The sequence below is a fragment of the Urocampus carinirostris genome, chromosome 1, assembly GCF_059441175.1.
Source record: "Urocampus carinirostris isolate Australia breed hairy pipefish chromosome 1, RoL_Ucar_1.0, whole genome shotgun sequence".
NCBI classification, from domain to species: domain Eukaryota; kingdom Metazoa; phylum Chordata; class Actinopteri; order Syngnathiformes; family Syngnathidae; genus Urocampus; species Urocampus carinirostris.
In genome coordinates, this window is record NC_142349.1 from 33,448,007 (window position 1) to 33,467,786 (window position 19,780).

Consider the following 19,780-nt stretch of genomic DNA (forward strand, 5'->3'; position numbering starts at 1 on the left):
CATTTGATTAGTAAATGCGAAACATAGTGAGTGGTCGCCTGCTTCACAATTCTGAAACGAGAATAATACATCTCAGTTTTGGATGTTCCACTTGGTTTTGCATTCTGAGAACTGCAAACAATAAAAAGGTTAAAAAAAAATGCATGCGATTACAGCAACTTACATACTGCAATGTATGTATATATATGTATATATATATATATACCAAGGCATTTTAGAGGTTCCCCTCTAAATTGGCAAACATTCTGACATATGTTAGCTTATATTAGTAGTATTTGCTTTATGCAATGCTACTCATTTTATCACTTTTTGAGAATTATGTTTGAATGATTCTAACAAATTCTGTCAGCTAATTCATTATTATAGCGTGGCTCCAGTTGACTGATTGTCTTGTTTTTATTCAATTATTCAATTTGTTATTTGTTTCCTCATTAAAAGGAAAGCATTTATTATTTAGCGCTTCCTAGTGGTAACAAACTGGTGCTGCGTTTTGTTTGTAAGATATCTATCTATCCTGGTCATATCCCTTAAGAGGGGTGACCGACAGCAAGACAAACACATACACAAAAACAAAGAAAATAAAAAAGGGAAAGAGTAGCAAAAAAACACACACAAATTTTATGGGACCATGGCCAACCCAAATGCCCAAACACCCAAACAAGTTAAGCACCTTGACACCCAAGTTGGTCATGCTTTTTGTCCCTCCAGATGAAACGGGACACAAGAAAACAAATGTCACTCGGGTCAAGGTGACACAACAATTCTGTTCAACAGTAGGGCCCGAGCAAAGTTTATTATTTCTCTTGGTTTTTCTAGTAGAAGCAAATCTGAAACAAAATTGAGACATGAAAATGAGAAGGTGGCAAGGAAAGAGAAAAAGTCAATAAAAAAATCAATAAAAAGAGTTCATTTTGAAATGCCCCTCGATGTGATCAATGATGCACTCAGTCACTGATTAAGTCTTGTTGCCAATTAAATGACAAAAAACAGCCGGTATAAACATTCACACATCATCTACTTTTGCTTGTAACTCAAATAGTTCACGTGCACATACAGACTGATTTCAAAGCACAAAACATACGCATCTGTTGCCTTCGCCCTCCTCACGTCCTGTTCTGTCTTGAAGGGTCCATGCGTAAACACATCAGTAACAAAAGTAATAGACGTTACACTGCCTTCTCTTTTATGAATCGCCCACCGTCTCAGTATTCACTTCAGTCTCTAGGGTCGGCCTTGGGACCAGCCAAGTCCATCTAGGGGCCAGTGAACTTTGCCCAATCTATCGTCGATTGATGTGGGGCCGAGTGTTGCGCCACCTTCTGATGGTGAGTCCCTCCTGGGTGAGAAAACTCTACTCGATCTTCCGTTTATCGCTGTAGATTCATAACTGCTGCTTCACCCGGCCAACTTGCCACTTCTAAAATTGCGGTGCTGACGGTCGCTCACTCAGCACCCCACTGAGAGGTTGAAATAAGCTTCTCAGGCTGACCACTTGGCAGGATGAGCTTGCCAGGTCCCAAGTCCACTACAATATTTGCAGCTTTTAAAAAGTCTCGACTCTATATAGAAGAGTCGCACACATCAGCCACCCAGGCTGAATGAGTTGTTGTTAGGTCTCCCAGGATGAACACAAATGTTCCTCTTCCCCTCATTGCCAGTCATGGTCCTCAATTCTGTAAGGGTCAGGACAGTTCCCAAAGGAATGACGCCAGGCCTCACAATCGTGGCTGAAGACCAAGTGTCCAGCAAGGCTGTACAGGAAACGTCCCCAAACTGCAAGCGAACAAGGCTGGGGTCTCCCATGTCCAGCGGACCGTTGCAACATACTTGTTCTGGACGTGCGGGTCCCAGTACACAGCTTCTCTGCGTGCAGGTTGCATTTCACAGTAAATTGGTCCTCTCTACACGGACACTTTCACCATTTTTGGGCAGCGGTGAAGCAAGTGACCAGGTTGTCCACGTCCCAAGCAGACAGCAGTGCGTGCTTTAGGGTCATTTCCCTCCTCTTGTTGTGCTGTACACGTACCCGTCAACCTCCACAGCTCCATGCCCTTACAAACTGTCGTATTTTCCCTTACAAAACACAAAATAATCTTACACCATTTTTTTTTTTCGGAATGATGCATGATGGGAAATCCCCAGGCAGCAGACGTATGCGCACCGTAGCATCAAACCGCTGGCTTCGTTTGAACCGAAAAAAACAATACCGAGATAGAGGCAAACCGCAGCGAACTCGTTTGACTTGATTGCTTTGCCGTTTCGTGATAGTCGGTGTATACCGCATGGTACCCATAATTGACAAATTTGCGTTTTTTCGTACAGATTTTCTTGTACGTTGTACACGTCTTAAAATGCATAATAAACATAGTTTGTACGGCAAAAACATACAGGATGACAGGTGTACGGGTCTTGATTGCTTGATTCCCTCTGCAGAAAGTAGCAGACAAAACCTCCCCCTTGCAAAAGGCTGGCTCACTTCGAGTTGTCGGACATGTCGCTGTTAAATGCGGCATCACTTTGGTATCCCGCTATCCAATCATAGTTTTTGAAACCAGTGACATTTTTCAACGCCAGCTAGCTGGCCCTCAAACAGCAACTACAAATCGGATTGGATAAACCAACAGCTTTCATGAAAACTGAGAGTATAGGACATGACATCCTGGATTTTTTTGTGAAGGCCTCCAGGTAGATTTCTGAGCCTAGCAACAACTAAAGCTGAAAAGTGATTGGTTAAATGCATGAGTACGAAAGCAAACAGGGTAACCAGAGAGAAGCCATAAAAGGGAGCTGTCAGACAATTTGTCAAGTCATGTCAAGTCATTTTTATTTGTATAGCCCTTAATCAAGTCAAGTCACATTTATTCATATAGCCCTTAATTACAAAAATGTCTCAAAGGACTGCACAGGATTACAATTACACAATTACCTGATCTTAAACCAACATGCGGGCAAGGAACAACTCAAAACCTCAGCGTTAGGAAAAAGAGAAACCTTGAGAAAGGACCTCACAAGTGGTAATCCCCCTTCCAGGATGACTAGGGTGAATCACATTTAGCATTACTATACACAAGCATAGTAAACACTAGGTAACATGTTGAAATTTTGTCCGTAAAGTCCATGACAGCAGCCTGTAAACTAGTCCAGAAAGTCTATGACGGCCACAACGCAATTTTTAATCACAAAGAGTCTCTAAGGGCTGCACAGGTTATTGCACAGACTATTATTTCAGACAATTATTACACCATCCCCTGATCTGGAACCAACATGAGGGCAAGGAAAAACTCAAAAACCTCAAGATGAGGAAAATGAAGAAACCTTGAGAAGGAACCGCGCATGTGGTATCCCCCTTTCAGGATTACCAGACAGCAAAGGATGTTGCAATTACAAATAATACAGAGATATTGTCCACAAAAAGTATAGGTTATTAATATGCTATAGAGTAAAATTGTGTTTTAAGCTTAGAATTAAACAGTTCCACTGAGGTTGCAGATCGGATCTCAGGGGGAAGAGCATTCCACAGCACCGGTGCACGAATGGAGAACGCTCTCGAACCTGCGGAACACTTCTTGGCTCTTGGGATCACCTGAAGACAGGCGCTCTCAGAACGAAGGCTTCGGACCGGAACATAGAGGGAAATCAGATCAGAAAGATATGAGGGAGCAAGTCCATGTATGATTTTGTATACCACCAACAGAACCTTAAAATCACATCTTAGGCTAACAGGGAGCCAATGCAGGTTAGCAAAAATCGGCGTGATGTGATCAGACTTTTTTGTCTTAGTTAAAAGCCTTGCTGCAGCATTTTGTACCAGCTGAAGACTCTTGATTCTGGACTTCGGGAGACCGGAGAGTAGTGCATTACAGTAATCGATACGGGAGGTAACAAACGCGTGAATTATAATCCCCGCATCCGACTGAGACAGCATAGGACGAATTTTAGCAATGTTGCGAAGATGGAAGAAAGCCGTTCTGGTAATTTTCTTCACATGTGTTTGAAAGGACAGATCGGGGTCAAATATGACACTTAAATTTTTAACTGAGTCACTCTGAGTGATGTGACATTTGTCAATGTTCACAGCAGTTTTTGAGAATAAGTCACTATATTGCTGGACAAAATATAATTAACATTACAAGAATCAGATATTATCTTGGCCTAAAATGTCCAAGATGTCAAGGGGAAAAGACCAAGATGAACTTCTGCGTTTCTCTTGTTTTGGTCTTTCAAAATATGTCAGCCACAAGTCTTGAAATGAATGGAAACCGAATAAAATGTGAAATGTAAAGATGATTCTTTTCCCCTCCAGCAATGTATAATCTGCCCAGTGCGCAGCCCCTCCCTTCCGGGTTGCGTGAACCCCCCACCAGAAGAGAGCCAGCTTGCCCCAGCAGCCAGCTGTTGGCTTCTCGTCTCATCGGGGGAAGGAAGGCGTGTCCCTTTTTGCCGGGATTTCACCGAGCGCCCCTTTGTCCTCTGCCAGCGACGCTCATGGCGGCTGCACCCGGCAGGCAGCGCTCGGGTCTTGGGGGGACCCGCGCACAGCTCCCGCCCTGCTACTACGAAGGCTATCTGGAGAAGCGAGGACCCCAAGAAGAGGTGCGTGCGTGGGGTCTCCCCGATGAGCTGTCAACTTCCTTATTGCGCTTGAAAGCGAATGGGCGAGGCAAGGCGAACCTTGGCACCTGCGGGGAATTGGCTCCTCTGCTCCGGCGTGCCTAGTTCTGATCCACTCCCCGAGAAAACAAACGCTTACTTGTCTTCCGAGCGCGATCAAGTGCCACACGGTATTTCGAATGGATCCCACATCCGGTGTGTTTTCTAGGAGAATGTTGTTGCCATAGCAACAGACTGCTCGCCGATGCATGTGTTTTTAGTGTATTTTATGTTGAAATATTTAAGGAAACGAAACTGCAGAATGCTGACCATCCTTTCTCCCAACAAGGGGGGGATTCCACCCGCTCCGGGGCCCCCTGGCTCTCATTAAATGGTTTTACTGCAGGCCAGGACTTGTCATCTGAGCCGGGCTCAGGTGCAAGGCTAATGCGGTGGTCGGTTGACAGCAGATGATGCCCGCCCACTATCATAGGGCGGGAATGAGATGCACGAAAAAAAAAACCCTAAACATATGCTACTTTTGTTTGTATTTTTTGCAGACACCCGTGCGTATGTGGACGTGTCTCTGTGGGAATGCACTGTACTTCTTCAATAATCCCAAAGACACGCATGTGAGTATAATCTAGGTATGCAAACATCAAGGGGTTTCATGAAAATGATATCCATCCATCCATGATCTGCACCGCTTATCCTCAGTAGGGTTGCGGGGGTCCTGGAGCCCATCCCAGCTATCATCAGGCAGTGGGCAGGGGACAACCTGAACTGGTGGCCAGCCAGTCACAGGGCACACAGGGAGACTCACTCATTCACACCTTTGAATAATAAATAACTATTATTATAACATTCCACGACCCGACCCCGGATAAGAGGAATATAATGGATGGATGGATGGATATTATAACATTATATATTATTTCTCTGAACAATCTCCCAAGCAAATAATGTGCATAGAAAAAGAAAAAAAACGATATAGAAATCTTCTGGAAACTGTTTCTCAAGATATGCTCCAATTTGTATGACAGGAGTTGGATTACCAATTTGACGCATGTCTCAGAAGGTGCGCTTAATTGTGAAATCTTTCACATAAGCCACATTCTTTTGGATATCGCTTTCAGATTAGGAAGAATACATTTTAGGATCTTCGCCATTAATCCTTTTTAATTGTATTTGCCTTAAAATGTACTTTCTGTCTGTGATATTTACATCTCGAAGAATATAATTTTTTAAGACACTGTGCATAATCCACAATTTAACACTTGCCAACCTATGAAACAATCGATTGATTGTTTGGATACCTCATGGAGTAAACTTTCTTGAATAAAATTTATTTAATAAAATTGTGTGGATGATTTGAGATGTCCTCTAAACGGTTGAAAGTTAAATATTTTCTCTATTAAAGGGACAATGTGTCATATTAAGGCAGCACGGCGGCGCAGTGGTTAGCGCATGTGCGGCACAGTTCATGTCTTGGGAACCTCCTGTGTGAGTTCGAATCCAGACTTCCTGTGTGGAGTTTTTATGTTCTCCCCGTGCTTGCGTGGGTTTCCTCCGGGCACTCCGGTTTCCTCCCACATTCCAAAAACATGCATTTCAGGTGAATTGGCCGGTCCAAATTGTCCCTAGGTGTGAATGAGCGAGTGAGTTGTCTGTCCCCGTGTGCCCTGCGATTGGCTGGCAACCGGTTCAGGGTGTCCCCTGCCCACTGCCCGATGATTACTGGGATGGGCTCCGGCACCCCCGCGACCCTACTGAGGATAAGCGGTGTAGCTAATGAGATGAGATGAGATGTGTCATATTAAGTGCCCCCTAGTGGTACAGAGAACTTTCATTCAGTAAAAAAAAAAAAAACATTGATTTGAATAATAGGCAAAAATACATTAACCATCATACCAATGCTCATTTTTATGAATATCCATTGGTGGAGAAATTTGTATTTCTTTTACATAGTGTAATCCATAACTAGTAGTCGCCGCCATGTTTGTCTGGCATCTTGCTGCTACTCTGTGCTCATTTGGCATTGGTATTGGTTCGCGTTAGACAACACAGTGCTATCTAGTGATAAAATATTCTACAATGTACCTTTGACTATGTGTTATCGATAGCCAACTGTGTTCAAAAAATCCTTAAGCTTTATTTTTCACTGCGCCAATCTGCTTGGATCTAACTTTTAGCATAGCTGTTCTGGGTAGAACAAATTAAGTAGGACGAAATGGGGATGGAGGGGTGTGCAAAACCCTACCCAAACCCCAAGAAATATGAAAAAAGAAGTTTTTTGTTTTTTTTTAGCATCTGAGAAATGCATGCACTTGCACGCGCATCATAAAGGAGCTGACTGAGACTGCAATGATGACCCAAGCCAGGAGACGGCAGCAGCAAGAAAAAAAACTTTCAAAGTCCATACATTTGCTTTAACAATAGATAATTAATAATGTCTTTCATGATTGTATTTGTTTTTAAATGAATTCAAACCTTTTACTGATGTCCAAAAGGTGTGAACATTTCAGGATATTTCAACAATCCTCAGAAGAAGAATGTGTTTTATTTAGCGGCTTTAAGTGGTAAAACACTTCATTAAAAATTATGTATTGATTCAAATAATAAGCACATTCACCATCATACAAATGTGGATTTTTTAAAATATTCGTAGGTCGAGGAGCTAAAGCCTCCCCAAAGAATCTATTGAAAGGCAGGGCAAAAAATGACAAATCTAATGCTTTTTGGTCACTTTGAGGTTCTGTAGTTTGTATTCTCCTGTGCTTTTTAGCACTCATTTGTGGTTGCACGACACAATAAAGTGACACCTAGTGGTGGAAAATTCCACCCTGTCCCTTTAATATATGTCAGCCCACACATTATTTTGACAAAAATGTATATTTATGTATCTGGGTCTCTGGCAAAGAAGTTATTTCAAAGGTGAATGACTTTAGAAATTTGACTTTAATAACCATTTTCTGACCGGGGTTACTGAATTATAAAGAATAAATGTTTTTTTACATCGATTAAAATTATTTTATTTTTCAGATGACTCAATAATCAGTAGATTAATTGCTTATTAAAATATTTGTCGGGGTCAGATTTTGAGTCCAAATCTTTAAAATGTGTCGTTTTCTCTGAAATGCAGTATGTGGAGAAACTGGACCTCAGCGGCTTTGTGTCCCTGAAGGACGACTGCAGCCGAGACCGAAATTTGGAAGCAGCCAGACTCATCCTCCGCATGAAAGATGGAGAGACCCGAATAACGGTGAGGTCCTTTGTTTGCCACGCACCATTTATGGGTTCAGAATTTCTGAGGGAAGCAAAAAAAACAAAAACGCTCGAAAAACACAAATGAGGCACTCGTGTGTCTTAACATACAAATTCCATAACAACATTTCAAACGTTAGCTTCTCAAATAGTCCTTTAGTCATAGTCGTAGGGGCACCATTTCCTGTGGTGTGTCTTGGGTAAGTTCAGCCTGGTGGCGCCCATCCCTCTCCCGGCCAACTACAGCCATAATAACATATCATACATTCCAACAGTCCCATCTCAGTCAATTGCACCTATGAAAGTTGTTCTCTGCAAAGGATAAACGAGTACTCACTTAATCACCCAAATGTGATAAATCATTTGTAACAAACAACAACCGAGATAATTGTATAGTTTTTGTAAACGTTATTTTGTTTGTGGTGTTGTTTCACGTTCAAAGGGATTGAAACACTCTAATGTGTATAAATTGTTAGCTTCTTTTATTAGCATTCTGCTAAATGAACGAACATATTTTCTTGATTAGTCCATCCATCCAATATCAGTAGGGTCGCGGGGGTACTGGAGCTCATCCCAGCTAACTTTGGGCAGTGGGCAGGATTCCATTCAGTCGCAGGGCACACAGAGACAGACAATTCACTCGCTCATTCACACCTAGGGACAATTCGGGCCAGCCAATTAACCTGACATGCCAGAGTGCCCGGAGGTAAGTCACGCAGGCACGGTGAGAACATGCAAACTCCACCCCGTAGGGTTCGATCTCATGACCTCAGAAATGTGCCACGGACGTGCTAACCACTGAGCCGCCACTCTGCCCATTCTTAATTAGTATTCATAATTATTATTTATTGTGTAATATTGTTTTACTTTGGTTTGGCTACTAACTTTAACTGAGTGTAGCGATACACAGCTTGAATGTTCATAATTGTAAAGAGACCTTTCAAAGACAGTTTTTGCCTAAGAAAATTTTGTATGAAATAAAACAAGTCAATTAAGAGCTACTCGTCGATTATATCTGAAGGTAATTAAAAGGAAACAGCGCTTTTGCTCTAGTTACCATACACCATCTCTTGTTCACAATTTGAGTACTTGTGACATTTGCCAAAAAATAAAACATTTTAAGTTGCACATTTCTTCAGGCTTTACAGAAACAGTGTGTATTATTTGACCAACTGATGTCACTGTATGGTGTAGTGCACGGGTGTCAAAGTCAGTGATTTGGTTCTGGGGCCAGATCACTCAAGTCAACTCCAAATTTTTAGTCGTTTTTCAGTATTCTGGTTTAGTAGTAACCTATCCGACATATTATACTCACGGACAACAGGGGACCTTTTCTAAACACAACACATTTATTAACAAACAATGGGAAAAATATTTTCATGTGAATGCAGTTTTACACCTAAACCAACTCACCGCACTATACAAACTCAACGCTGTCCTCTAGCAGCCAGAAAGAGCAATTTTTGCATTTATCAAAAAAAAAAAAAAAACAACTTTTGATAGAAATGACATAGATACTCGCTTCTTTTTTTTGACGTACTCAGAAAATGTATTTCGGGCCGAGTTAAATCATCCAACGGGCCGGATCTGATCCGCAACGCATTTTTTTGACATGCCTGGTGTAGTGCAACAGAAAACAAGTTCTAAAGAGCACAAGGAAGAACACAAACTACAGAGACTCCAAGTGACCCAGACACACCACTTGTTTTCTCCTCTTTTACCCAGCCTTTTTTGAGGTTTTTGGGTACCCGTAGCAGAAGGATGTCAGACAACTACGTAAGCTGCCTTAAGGCGAGACTTATGTTATGCAAAAAAAAGCTCAATTCTCGACCTACAAGTACTTAAAAAAAAAAATACTTGATGGTTTATGGCTTTTTCCTTATTCCTTGAAATCAATATTTTTTTACCACTAGTAAGCACTAAAAACAAGACACTGTCCATCTAAAAATTGATAGCAACCCTCTTTTCCGTTTCCAGGCACCAAATTTGGAGTCAAGAGAGCTGTGGAAGGGTTTCCTCTACTCTGTGATTGACGTAAACATGTGTTTTCCTACTTATCAGTTTTGTAAAGCCTATCTTGTCTGTTTGACGTTTTCTGTTGTGTTATATCGTAGCTGAATGTTCCCTCAAGCCTGACGTTGCTGCCCGGCCAGCTTCAGTTGTTGAAGGAGGTTGTGGACAAGGAGAGGTCCAGACGGAGAAGTCGCACTCCCACACGAGCGCCTCCTTCACCTCTCTCCGTTCCGTTAGTGGGAGAGATCCCAGCGTAAGTTTTCCAATACAAATTCCCAATATAATAAAAATGGCAACAATAGTCAGGTTGAGAGGATCGATCCAAACATCGATATTATCGACAATGAGAGAGTACTTGGAGTGGATCGATACTATTGTGTTAAGATCGATACTGTCTTCCCATTTCCACCATCACTATAATACTGTTTGTTGTTAGTATGTTGTAAGATTATACATACTTCATAAGAGGGGTCAGGAAGCTATGGCCATTTTCACGAGTACATAGAAATTCAGAGCTTGCAGATTTTGTCGATGTCATTCCTGATGGAGACGTGCAGGGCATATTTTGGTACATGTGAAGCCGAAGCATCATTAGTTCAGTCCAGATGATGTAGGGTACAGTCTGCACTACAATTTGCAGTCAGAGTGTTACACCAACAGATCCCATTTTGGCTGTCCGTATCTAAGAAATCATTTAAATGGAAACTCATATAACAAGCTATGTTCGCTATTGAGACAATTTATAAAGAAAACCGGCATAACAAGCTAAACACCAAAAAATGACAGCTATGCAGGCGGAGCAATTTGATCAGGTGAGCCGTATGGGTGAACGGATTTCTGCACACACAGAACACTCCCCTTTATCTCATACGTGCCCATTGCGCTGAAGGTAAATAAATCAGAAAACCTTGTTTGCAGTATTTTGTGACATTTTTACAATAGATCTCTGCTCGCATCTGGTTTTGAAACCATTATTTACAACAAAATAATACTCTACACTCCTAAATAACTGCGGGAGGGAACACATGGTCTGGAATTATTATTTTTTTCATAAAATTTATCAGCTCATCAAATGCCACACAGTGAGACAAAGTGCGCTAAAGAATTAGATTTGGTTTTGAGAGCGGGTTTGACGGTTTTGATGAATTTTGGTTCTTTCAAAAAAAAATAATTTTGCTTTTGTGGCTCTTTGGGTCAAAAGGGTTACCACTCTTAAATTTAATCCGATCGTTGTTACACTTTATTTGCACTATTGATTTTATTTTCAAAATTTTGTGCAATGAAAGGTGCTGTATTTTCTGGACTATAAGGCGCACCTTCTGAGAGTTTTTTTTAATATATATATATATATATATATATATATATATATACATGGAAAGCGGGCAGCACGGCGGCGCAGGGGTTAGCGCGTGTGCGGCACAGTTCTGAGGTCATAAGATAGAACCTCGTGTGTGGAGTTTGCATGTTCTCCCCGTGCTTGCGTGGGTTTTCCTCCGGGCACTCCGGTTTCCCCTCACATTCCAAAAAATACATGCATGTTAGGTTAATTGGCCGGTTCGAATTGTCCCTAGGTTTGAATGAGCAACAAAATTGTCTGTCCCTGCTGGCAACCAGTTCAGGGTGTCCCCTGCCCACTCCTCGAGGATAGCTGGGATGGGCTTCAGCACCCCAGCGACCCTACTGAGGATAAACGGTGCAGATGATGGATGGATACATGAAATGCGCATCGAGATGAAAACTGAAGATATGTATGCAGAAGCATTTCATTATAATTTTGCATTGCCGAATTTTGTTTACATTTATTTAAAAAAGAATAACTTTTGCCAGAAATGACTTAGAAACTTGATTCTTTTTGACATACACAGAAATTGATATGGGGCGGATTGAATCATCAGACTGGTCAGAATCGTCCCGCATGGTTAAGATGCCTGATCTACATCCTACCTATAATAATCATAATTATCTGGTGGTGTAGTTGGGGCAAGGGCATAGTTTTGGTCTTGGTATTGGTGGGGGCTGAGCACATTTTTTGAAGTGATCACATAATTTTGGTGGGGGACAAAACAATAATTGCTCTATATCATAGGGGACACTTCCCCTCTGTCCATGCCAAAATTACGCTCTTGGGTCGTGGTGTTAACTCTTATGTAGCCTACATCCCCATTGATGACTAAATCATATGACTTCAATTTGTATTTCTTAATTGTAAAATGGCCACTAAAAGGAAGCCCATACCGGGAGCATGAGGACCAATACCTCAAAAGAAGGCTGGTATTGGCATTGATACCAAAACCTGGTATTCGACAATCACTAGAAACAATTCGTATATTAAACATATTTTTTTCAGATAAATTATTATTGGGGTCGTTGGCCTTTTCATTCAACATTACTGCAGTACTTGATATATTGGGTGTGTGTTTTTGTGACATGGCTCATTTTATTACCGTGTCTGCGTAGGTGTTTTCGCCCAGTGTCCCGCACTGAGGCCGAAGTCCTCTTAGAGAGACACCCAGATTGCGGCAACATGTTACTCCGCCCTGGAAGAGATGGAACCTCATTGGCTGTCACCACCCGCCAGGACCTCAATGGGTAAACAAGGACAACGCAAACTGTTCCATCCAATTTTTAACATCTCCGCGATTCCAATTGAGGATTGTTATTGTGTACTCCATCTAGGTCAGTTTTCAGACATTACCGGGTCACACAGAGGGACCAGGGCGGCTATGTTATTGATGTGGAAAATCCGGTAAATTATATTGTAACGTAGGTGATTTACTCATTCGCTACCACGAGCAGATATGGACGTTCAGTGATGTGCAGTCAGGGGAGATAGGTAAGGCACAGCCTCCTCTGTCATCATGGAAACATAAAATCAACGATATATTCAATGGTTACATTTATTTAGTTTTCAAAGTACCTTCACAATTATCTTCAAGTCAAGTCATATTTATTTGTAAAGCGGCCCTTTCACAAAATGTCTCAATGAGCTCCACGCAACACCATTACAACAACCCTGATCCGCTTCACAATTTCGAGACTTTCTTTTTTCAAAATCGCTGAAAATTTACATTATATTATGAATATAATTAGTGTGTATTGTAATACTGTGTCTGCTGATGGAGAGTGGAGCACATTAATCGATAGTGACATCATTGTTTTTGATTTTGTGCACTTCTTATCCCCTAAAAATGGATTGTGATAATATTAGCAGGCTAACAGCAAGTCAAGCCATCAAGTAATTTTTTTCTTGTTGCATGGAGTATTTTTTCATATTGGAGGATTACCTATGTATTAATGCATTTATTAAAAAGGATTACTTTGTAGCGTAGTACTGTGCTGAGCATATGTAGATGCAGAGTGAAGCATGAGTTCTGTTGCCTCACTGCAGAGGACGACAGTGAGACCACAAATTCTGATTTGGTGCACTCTTTAGCCACTAACAGATTTAGTGATGGTTTGAGCAGGCTAACAGCAAGTCAGTCCATCCAGTAATTTATTTTTCACGTTACATGGACTTGTTTTCATAAACAAGGATTACCTACCTATTTATGCTTTTATTCAAAAGGAGCAGTGCATAGACTTCATTTATAAGTTAAGGTAAGATCATTTTCTATGGTTCAATTTATATATTACCGTCTTGTTCTGTTAATCAAACGATGAATGAGAATTTAGTTTATTTATTTGTCAAACTGACTGCGTCTCACCAGACACGAACATCACCGCATGTCCCTGTGCACCTCCATGATTAGTTTATGCAGGCTGGTAGCGAAAGAGTTAAATTGTCCAGTTCTTGCTTTTCTCTGAGACAAGTTGAGCAAAAAGTCATACAAGCTCAAAACTCAAAGAGATGTACAAAAACTTTCCACTCACTGTTTCAGATTCCCTGTGCGACCCTTCACGATGTCATTATCGCCCTTGTGGAGAAGACAGCTGGAACTCTTCAACCTTTTCTCCTGGAAGAACCTTATGAGGAAAACATTAGTGAGTTTTTTCTTTGTTTTACGTTTTGCATGACTAGAATGATGAAATATTTTTGTGTTGTCAGCCTACGTTTCTGCCAATGACGAGAATGGAGAACGGATCCTCCACACAGCCCCAACTAGTCCCCTGCCAAAGGTTCCTGCACTGCCCCCGAAGCAGGGTTGGTCTCCAATCAATTCACAGGAGAAACAATACCGTACACTGATTTTATGGGCTTTTTTACGACAGTAGGTGCAGATCGTTGGTCCACCAGCCCCCTGCCACGCTCTCCAGCTCCGGACCGTCGGATATTGACCTCATCGGTGCCGGCCTCGCCCACCAACCCAATGAGACGACTAATACTGTCTCCTTCACCTCTTACACAATGTAAGTCCTGCAGTGTGGTGTCAAGGGATCACATGCAATGTGTTATGCTTCAGCATCAAAAGGACAGTGTGTACTTGACCACTAAAAGTAACTGTACTGTGTGGTGCAAATGAAAAAGAGTTCTGAAAGCAAAAGGAAGAATACAATCTACAGATACTCAAAGTGACCAAAAGGTACCATTATTCTTCTCATTATTTTGCCCAGGGTTTCTCTGGGTTTTTAGGAGGTACTTCTAGCAGCCAGGTGGCAGACATTCATGTCAGTTACCTCTTGGAGACCCTTATATTATGTCAAGTGAATACAAATTCCTAAACCAATGAGTATTTAAAAAAACAATGGCAGACAATTATGTAATAAATGCAAATATGGTATTTTAAAAACTACACATATGTATGATTATGTATGAAGATTGCTTGTTGTTTCAAACAATACAGAAATCCCTCGTTTTTGCTGGGGTTAGTTGCAAAAACGTCCCGCGAGAGTCAAAACCCTCGAAGTAAAACCCATTATCTATTTATGTGTCTATTTGTTGGATACATGTACTCTATTATACATTGAAACCAAAACACAACCCTAATTTACAGGCTCAAGCATTTTTTTAACAAATAAAAGTACTGTACTTCATAAACTTCTTTTTTTACAAATAACTCCTGTACAGTCAAATTATAAGTATAGAAATAATCTTGCTGCTATATTGGTCTATTTTATTGATTCAGGACACGATCCACTTTACTTTGGATGATGAAGATGATAAAGACGCTGTTTGAATACAAAAGTGCTGCGTGAAAAGAACATTCGAAACAACAAATAAAAGTGCTGTACTCTTATCTTTTTTACAAATATCTTCCGTTTTATCAAATTACAACTTGAAAAAATAATCATGCTACTATACCGGTCCTCAAGAGTCGCATGTCCTGCATGTTTTTGGAGTTTCTCTGCTCAATTACAGGTAAGTCCAATCGCCTGGGTCATTATCAAGTTCCCACACAGCTTTCTAACAAGATTTAAATTTGCATCACCTGAGTCGGGGAAGAGAAGCTCTCAAAACATGCAGGACAGAAAACTTAAAACACAGAAACGTTATTGACCCACGAGTAAAAAGTGGGCAAAAATGGGCTGAGCCACTTTTTAGCCAATCCGAATGCAGAACACTATGCCCAATGAAAATCCGCAAAGTAGCAAAACCCTGAAAAGTAAAACCACGATTGGGCGAGGCATGACTGTATTTTTTTTTTTTTTTAATAAAAGACATGTTTTGAACTGCTAGAAGGAGCTAATAAAGGAAAATATAATTCAGGCCATTTTAAAAGACAAAAACTAAAAACAGCTATATTTGAAAGTTTCATATAAATCCATAATGAATGGTTTAAAAAGAGTATTTCGATGAGGAAAATGGGCAAGAAAAACATGTTTCAAATGTATTAAAATGTAGTAAAATGAATAAATAAATTAATTGCATGTACAGGTGAGAAAAAAAGATTATCTGAGAATGCCCTAAAGTTTGGCACAAACCAAGGGCATAGGTTTGGTCTTGTTGGGGCACATAGCACATTTTTGGTGGGTTCGTGCCAAAAGTACTCCCTTAGACAAACCTGCGCAGGGTGCAAATAAATCTCAAGACTATATTTTATATTGCAGCCCTTAATGAGGAGCTCAAAACGAAGCTGGAGAAGAGACGAGCTAGTCAGGAATGACGAAGATGCCGAGGCCTTTTCCACTGCAGCCACGTCTCCATCTTGTGCCTTGTCGGTGGAACACAAAAAGCCACACATGGCGTCACAAGTGTCTTTTGTCTAACCGGGAGCCACCCTTGATACTTGAACCGCACAACCTACTGGTTTCTTTCACAGAGCATAATACTTTTCCTCACAGCAACACCTCGAGGACTTCCACTCAAGTAACAATCTGCTAAGTTACTTTATCATCTGAACCTGCTGCCGTTTGTCTGAACAAGATTTATGGCACATGTCAATTTAGATGTATACTACCGTTCAAAGTTTAGGGTCACTCAGACAATTTTGTGTTTTCCATGAAAAAGTCATAATTTTATTTGGCAATGAGTTGTCCAAAGTATTTTCTTTTGCCCATATTGATCTCTTCCTTTGATTGGCTAGTCAAAGATATGGCTTTTCATCTGCATCCGCCTTAAAAAGCCAGCATCTCAGAGTCTCCTTTTCTCTGTCGACGTTGACAATGGTGCTTCGCGTCTACTATTTAACCGAGCTGCTAGTTAAAGATCTGTGAGCCATCTATTTCTAAGGCTACAGACTCTTGTCTTCTTGCTTAGTTGTGCAGCAGGGCCACCCACTTCTCTTTCTGCTTGGTGCTGTTCTCTAAAGGGAGTAGTACACAACCCAGTCGGAGATCTCCAGTTTCTTGGCAATTTTTTGCAGGGTATAGCCTTAATTTCTATCGAATTTCACATTAAAATTCTCTTTTTCTAGCCATTCTGAATTTTTAATCATACATAAAAATTTGATGCTTTAGATACTTGAGTATCTCAAAAGAAGGTCAGTTTTATAGCTTCTCTAACCAACTAAACTGTTTTCAGCTGTGCATTGCACAAGGCTTTTCTAATCACCTTCTAACGCTATCAGCAAACACAATTTACTATGAGGACACAGAGTTTCTGTTTGCTGTAATTGGGCCTGCCTTGCATGGTGGTCGACGCTATCGCTGTGTGAGTGTGTACGTGAATGGGTAAGCGTGAAGCACATTGCAAAGCGCTTTGATAGGTATTCAGTGACTTTAAACGCGCTATATAAATGCAGACGATTTACTATTTATATACCTGTATAAATATTGCATTAAAAAAAGACCCTTGCAGCTTAAATACTCTTTTACAACATTGTAAATTTATGGGGTGTATTTTTTATTAGATTCACGTTATCTGAATTGAAAAAAAAAAAACAGTCCTTTCCTTAAGGACATTTTTGGGCCACCCCAAACTTTTGAACGATAGTGTACATTTGAGGTTTTTCTGGGGATTAATTTTAAGGTTCATGTCCACACTAATAACAATACTGAAATGTCTCATTCCTTATGACTTTCTATGCAGCATACTGGTGCAGCTATTATCCAATTAAACCGTGTTGGAAAACTCATATGCTAAGACACAACAGTGTAACCAGTGAGGTAAAAAAATTATAGGAGACATGGACCTGACGATTGAAAACCGGATCCGTATTTATTTGAAATACTTTTGATAAATGAACGGACCTAGCCATTTGGATTATTTAACCGTCTTTTCTGTGCCGCTTATCCTCACTAGGGTCACAGAGCCCAACCCAGCTATCTTTGGGAAATGGGCAGAGGGACACCCTGAACTCGTAACCAGCCAGTCACAGGGCACACAGACAGAAAACTCACTTGCTCAGTCACCAGCCAATAACCCTGACATGCATGTTTTTGGAATGTGGGAGGAAGTCGGAATACCTGGAGGAAACCAACGCATGCATGGGGAGAACATGCAAACTCCCCAAATGGGGGCTGGAATTATATCCTGGACTCCCGCACCGTGGGGCTGCTTGCTAACCACATAGCCACCGCGTTGCACCATTTAACCCGACCTGCCATACATTTCAGAACATGTCAACAAAAGAAGCAAGTATTGGTCATTTCTATCAAAAGTTATAATTTTTAAAATGAATACAAACCAAATGCTCCCTTTGGCCACTAGAGAGCAGTAAAGGATCAACTCTCAGCTTTAGTCGGGCCAGCGTAGTAGGATCACCTGATGTAGTTTAATCTTACTGCCCATGCATGGTTAAACTTTTATTTTGTATTTCTTTTTTATTCATTTCAAACCAGTACAATTAAGGACAATATTTTTTTTTTTTCATATCTACCACTTGTTTGTATGGCGTGATGAGTTGGTTCAGCTGTAAAACTGCATTCACTCAACTGTTAAAATAAACCAGTGAACACATTCAATACCAAACATGAAAATCAGTTGTCCTCTGTTGTTTGTGAATAAACGTGTTATACTTAGAAAAGATCACTCGTCATTCATGACTATAATATATAAGTTAGGGTACTGGAGTAGACTGAATCATAAAACATAATACTGGAAAAACTACGGTAAGCTAGACATTTGAAGTTGACTTTAACTGATCCAGTCCACCTGTGAAGTGAGTCTGGAAATGGTCGCAGAGCCAAAACTGAGTTTCTCTGCCCTAAATTTGCAATAAAAATGTCGACATGTTTGTCCCACAAAAAGGCATATATCAATTAATCTCCCACAATCGTTTCTTTCGCCCATTTATGTCATTTTTAGATGTCAAAGGCCATTCAAATATTTTTGCAATGGACCATTGGATTTGGAGTTGACCTGCTCACAACAACAAAAAGAGGAAGCTATATAAATGCTGCTTTGCTTTCTAACTTATTTCTCCACCTTTTGAAAGGAACAGTATGTAATATTTAAGAATTAGATAGATAGATAGATACTTTATTTATCCCCGCAGGGAAATTCACACTTCCGGCAGCATCCCTGCGCTGGAGAACAAAACAATAATAAAGCAAAAAGAATACAATACACAAATACCCAAATGTGACGTGTTAATACCCAATGTAGCGTGTTATATTTTATTGTTAGAATTATCAGAATGCAAAAAAACCTAATGTTCAAAGAGTTAAATATTTCAGTGTTTTTTTTGTGCTAGATATAGCTGGCTCTAATTTAGTTGAAAAGATTTCATTTTAACGTTTTGATACATTTGTACATATCAGAGTCAAAATACGACCATAATAAAAAGATTGGCTAAACAAATGTAATAACGTGAAATAATGAAATTGGTAACAATTAAGTCTCATTTAGTAACAAACCTGATTAAGATAGGAAGAAATGTACACGAACGGGTAACTACATCTAATAATTGTATAGTTTAGTACAGGGTTTCTCAAAAGATGGGTTGGGCCCCAAAAGTGGGTCACGGGCTTTTACTTGGCAAAATAATGCCTAAAAGGGGAAAAAAAATGGAGGTTCGATCATACTCATTTACAGTAGATAGGAATGATGCCCTGTGCGGTCTTTTCTACCTGTTCAATCAATTGGCTTGTTTGAGAGGGACAATATCTAATTTAAAAGGGAATCTGTTTTTCCCCCCCTTTTCTGTCCATAGTAATGGGTGGCAAGAAAGTAAGTGATAAGGGAATGGGGAAAAAAAAGGAAAACAGTGACAATAATCGAGTCAAAGAAGGAAACGATGGCAAAACACGAAAATTGTGTGTCTGCCATCAAAGCACTGCTAGAAGGTAGCGTAAATGATTTATTAATGTTTTATTTTAAGCTTTTACCGGTATATTAATCCCTATTAACTGCATAATTAAATAATAATCAATGTTTAGGTACACACACTACATTAATTTTTTTAATTTATTTTGGCTGTTTTAAAGCAGTTTTAATAAGGGGTCGCTTATGTGCACTGCAGTCTTATATGGGAGTATATACAGTACTTGAAGTAGTTTTGCTGGTCATTTTGTCTTGAAAAAAAGGGTAAATATATTCTACTATCTCTGCTCCAAACAGCACAATCCTTTCATTGGATACATTTGTGAGGTGGGA

The 19,780-nt window shown here is 40.3% G+C and overlaps 1 protein-coding gene and 1 long non-coding RNA gene across 2 annotated transcripts; one reads left to right on the top strand and one right to left on the bottom strand.

Moving 5' to 3' along the window:
• Nucleotides 1-773: 773 nt before the first annotated feature.
• On the bottom strand, nucleotides 774-15,338 carry LOC148374400 (uncharacterized). Its single transcript, XR_015850493.1, has 3 exons — nucleotides 13,738-15,338; nucleotides 12,312-12,404; nucleotides 774-3,611 (listed from the first exon to the last, which is right to left on the bottom strand). It is a non-coding gene; the product is annotated as an uncharacterized LOC148374400 (long non-coding RNA).
• stap2a (signal transducing adaptor family member 2a) lies at nucleotides 4,357-18,162 on the top strand. The gene is made up of 11 exons (XM_088335918.1): nucleotides 4,357-4,593; nucleotides 5,151-5,222; nucleotides 7,733-7,852; nucleotides 9,832-9,888; nucleotides 9,969-10,120; nucleotides 12,325-12,456; nucleotides 12,544-12,613; nucleotides 13,746-13,848; nucleotides 13,913-14,008; nucleotides 14,077-14,214; nucleotides 15,853-18,162. The coding sequence occupies exons 1-11, from the start codon at nucleotides 4,486-4,488 to the stop codon at nucleotides 15,906-15,908; spliced, it is 1,104 nt and encodes a 367-aa protein (XP_088192044.1). The 5' UTR covers nucleotides 4,357-4,485; the 3' UTR covers nucleotides 15,909-18,162.
• Nucleotides 18,163-19,780: the final 1,618 nt, after the last annotated feature.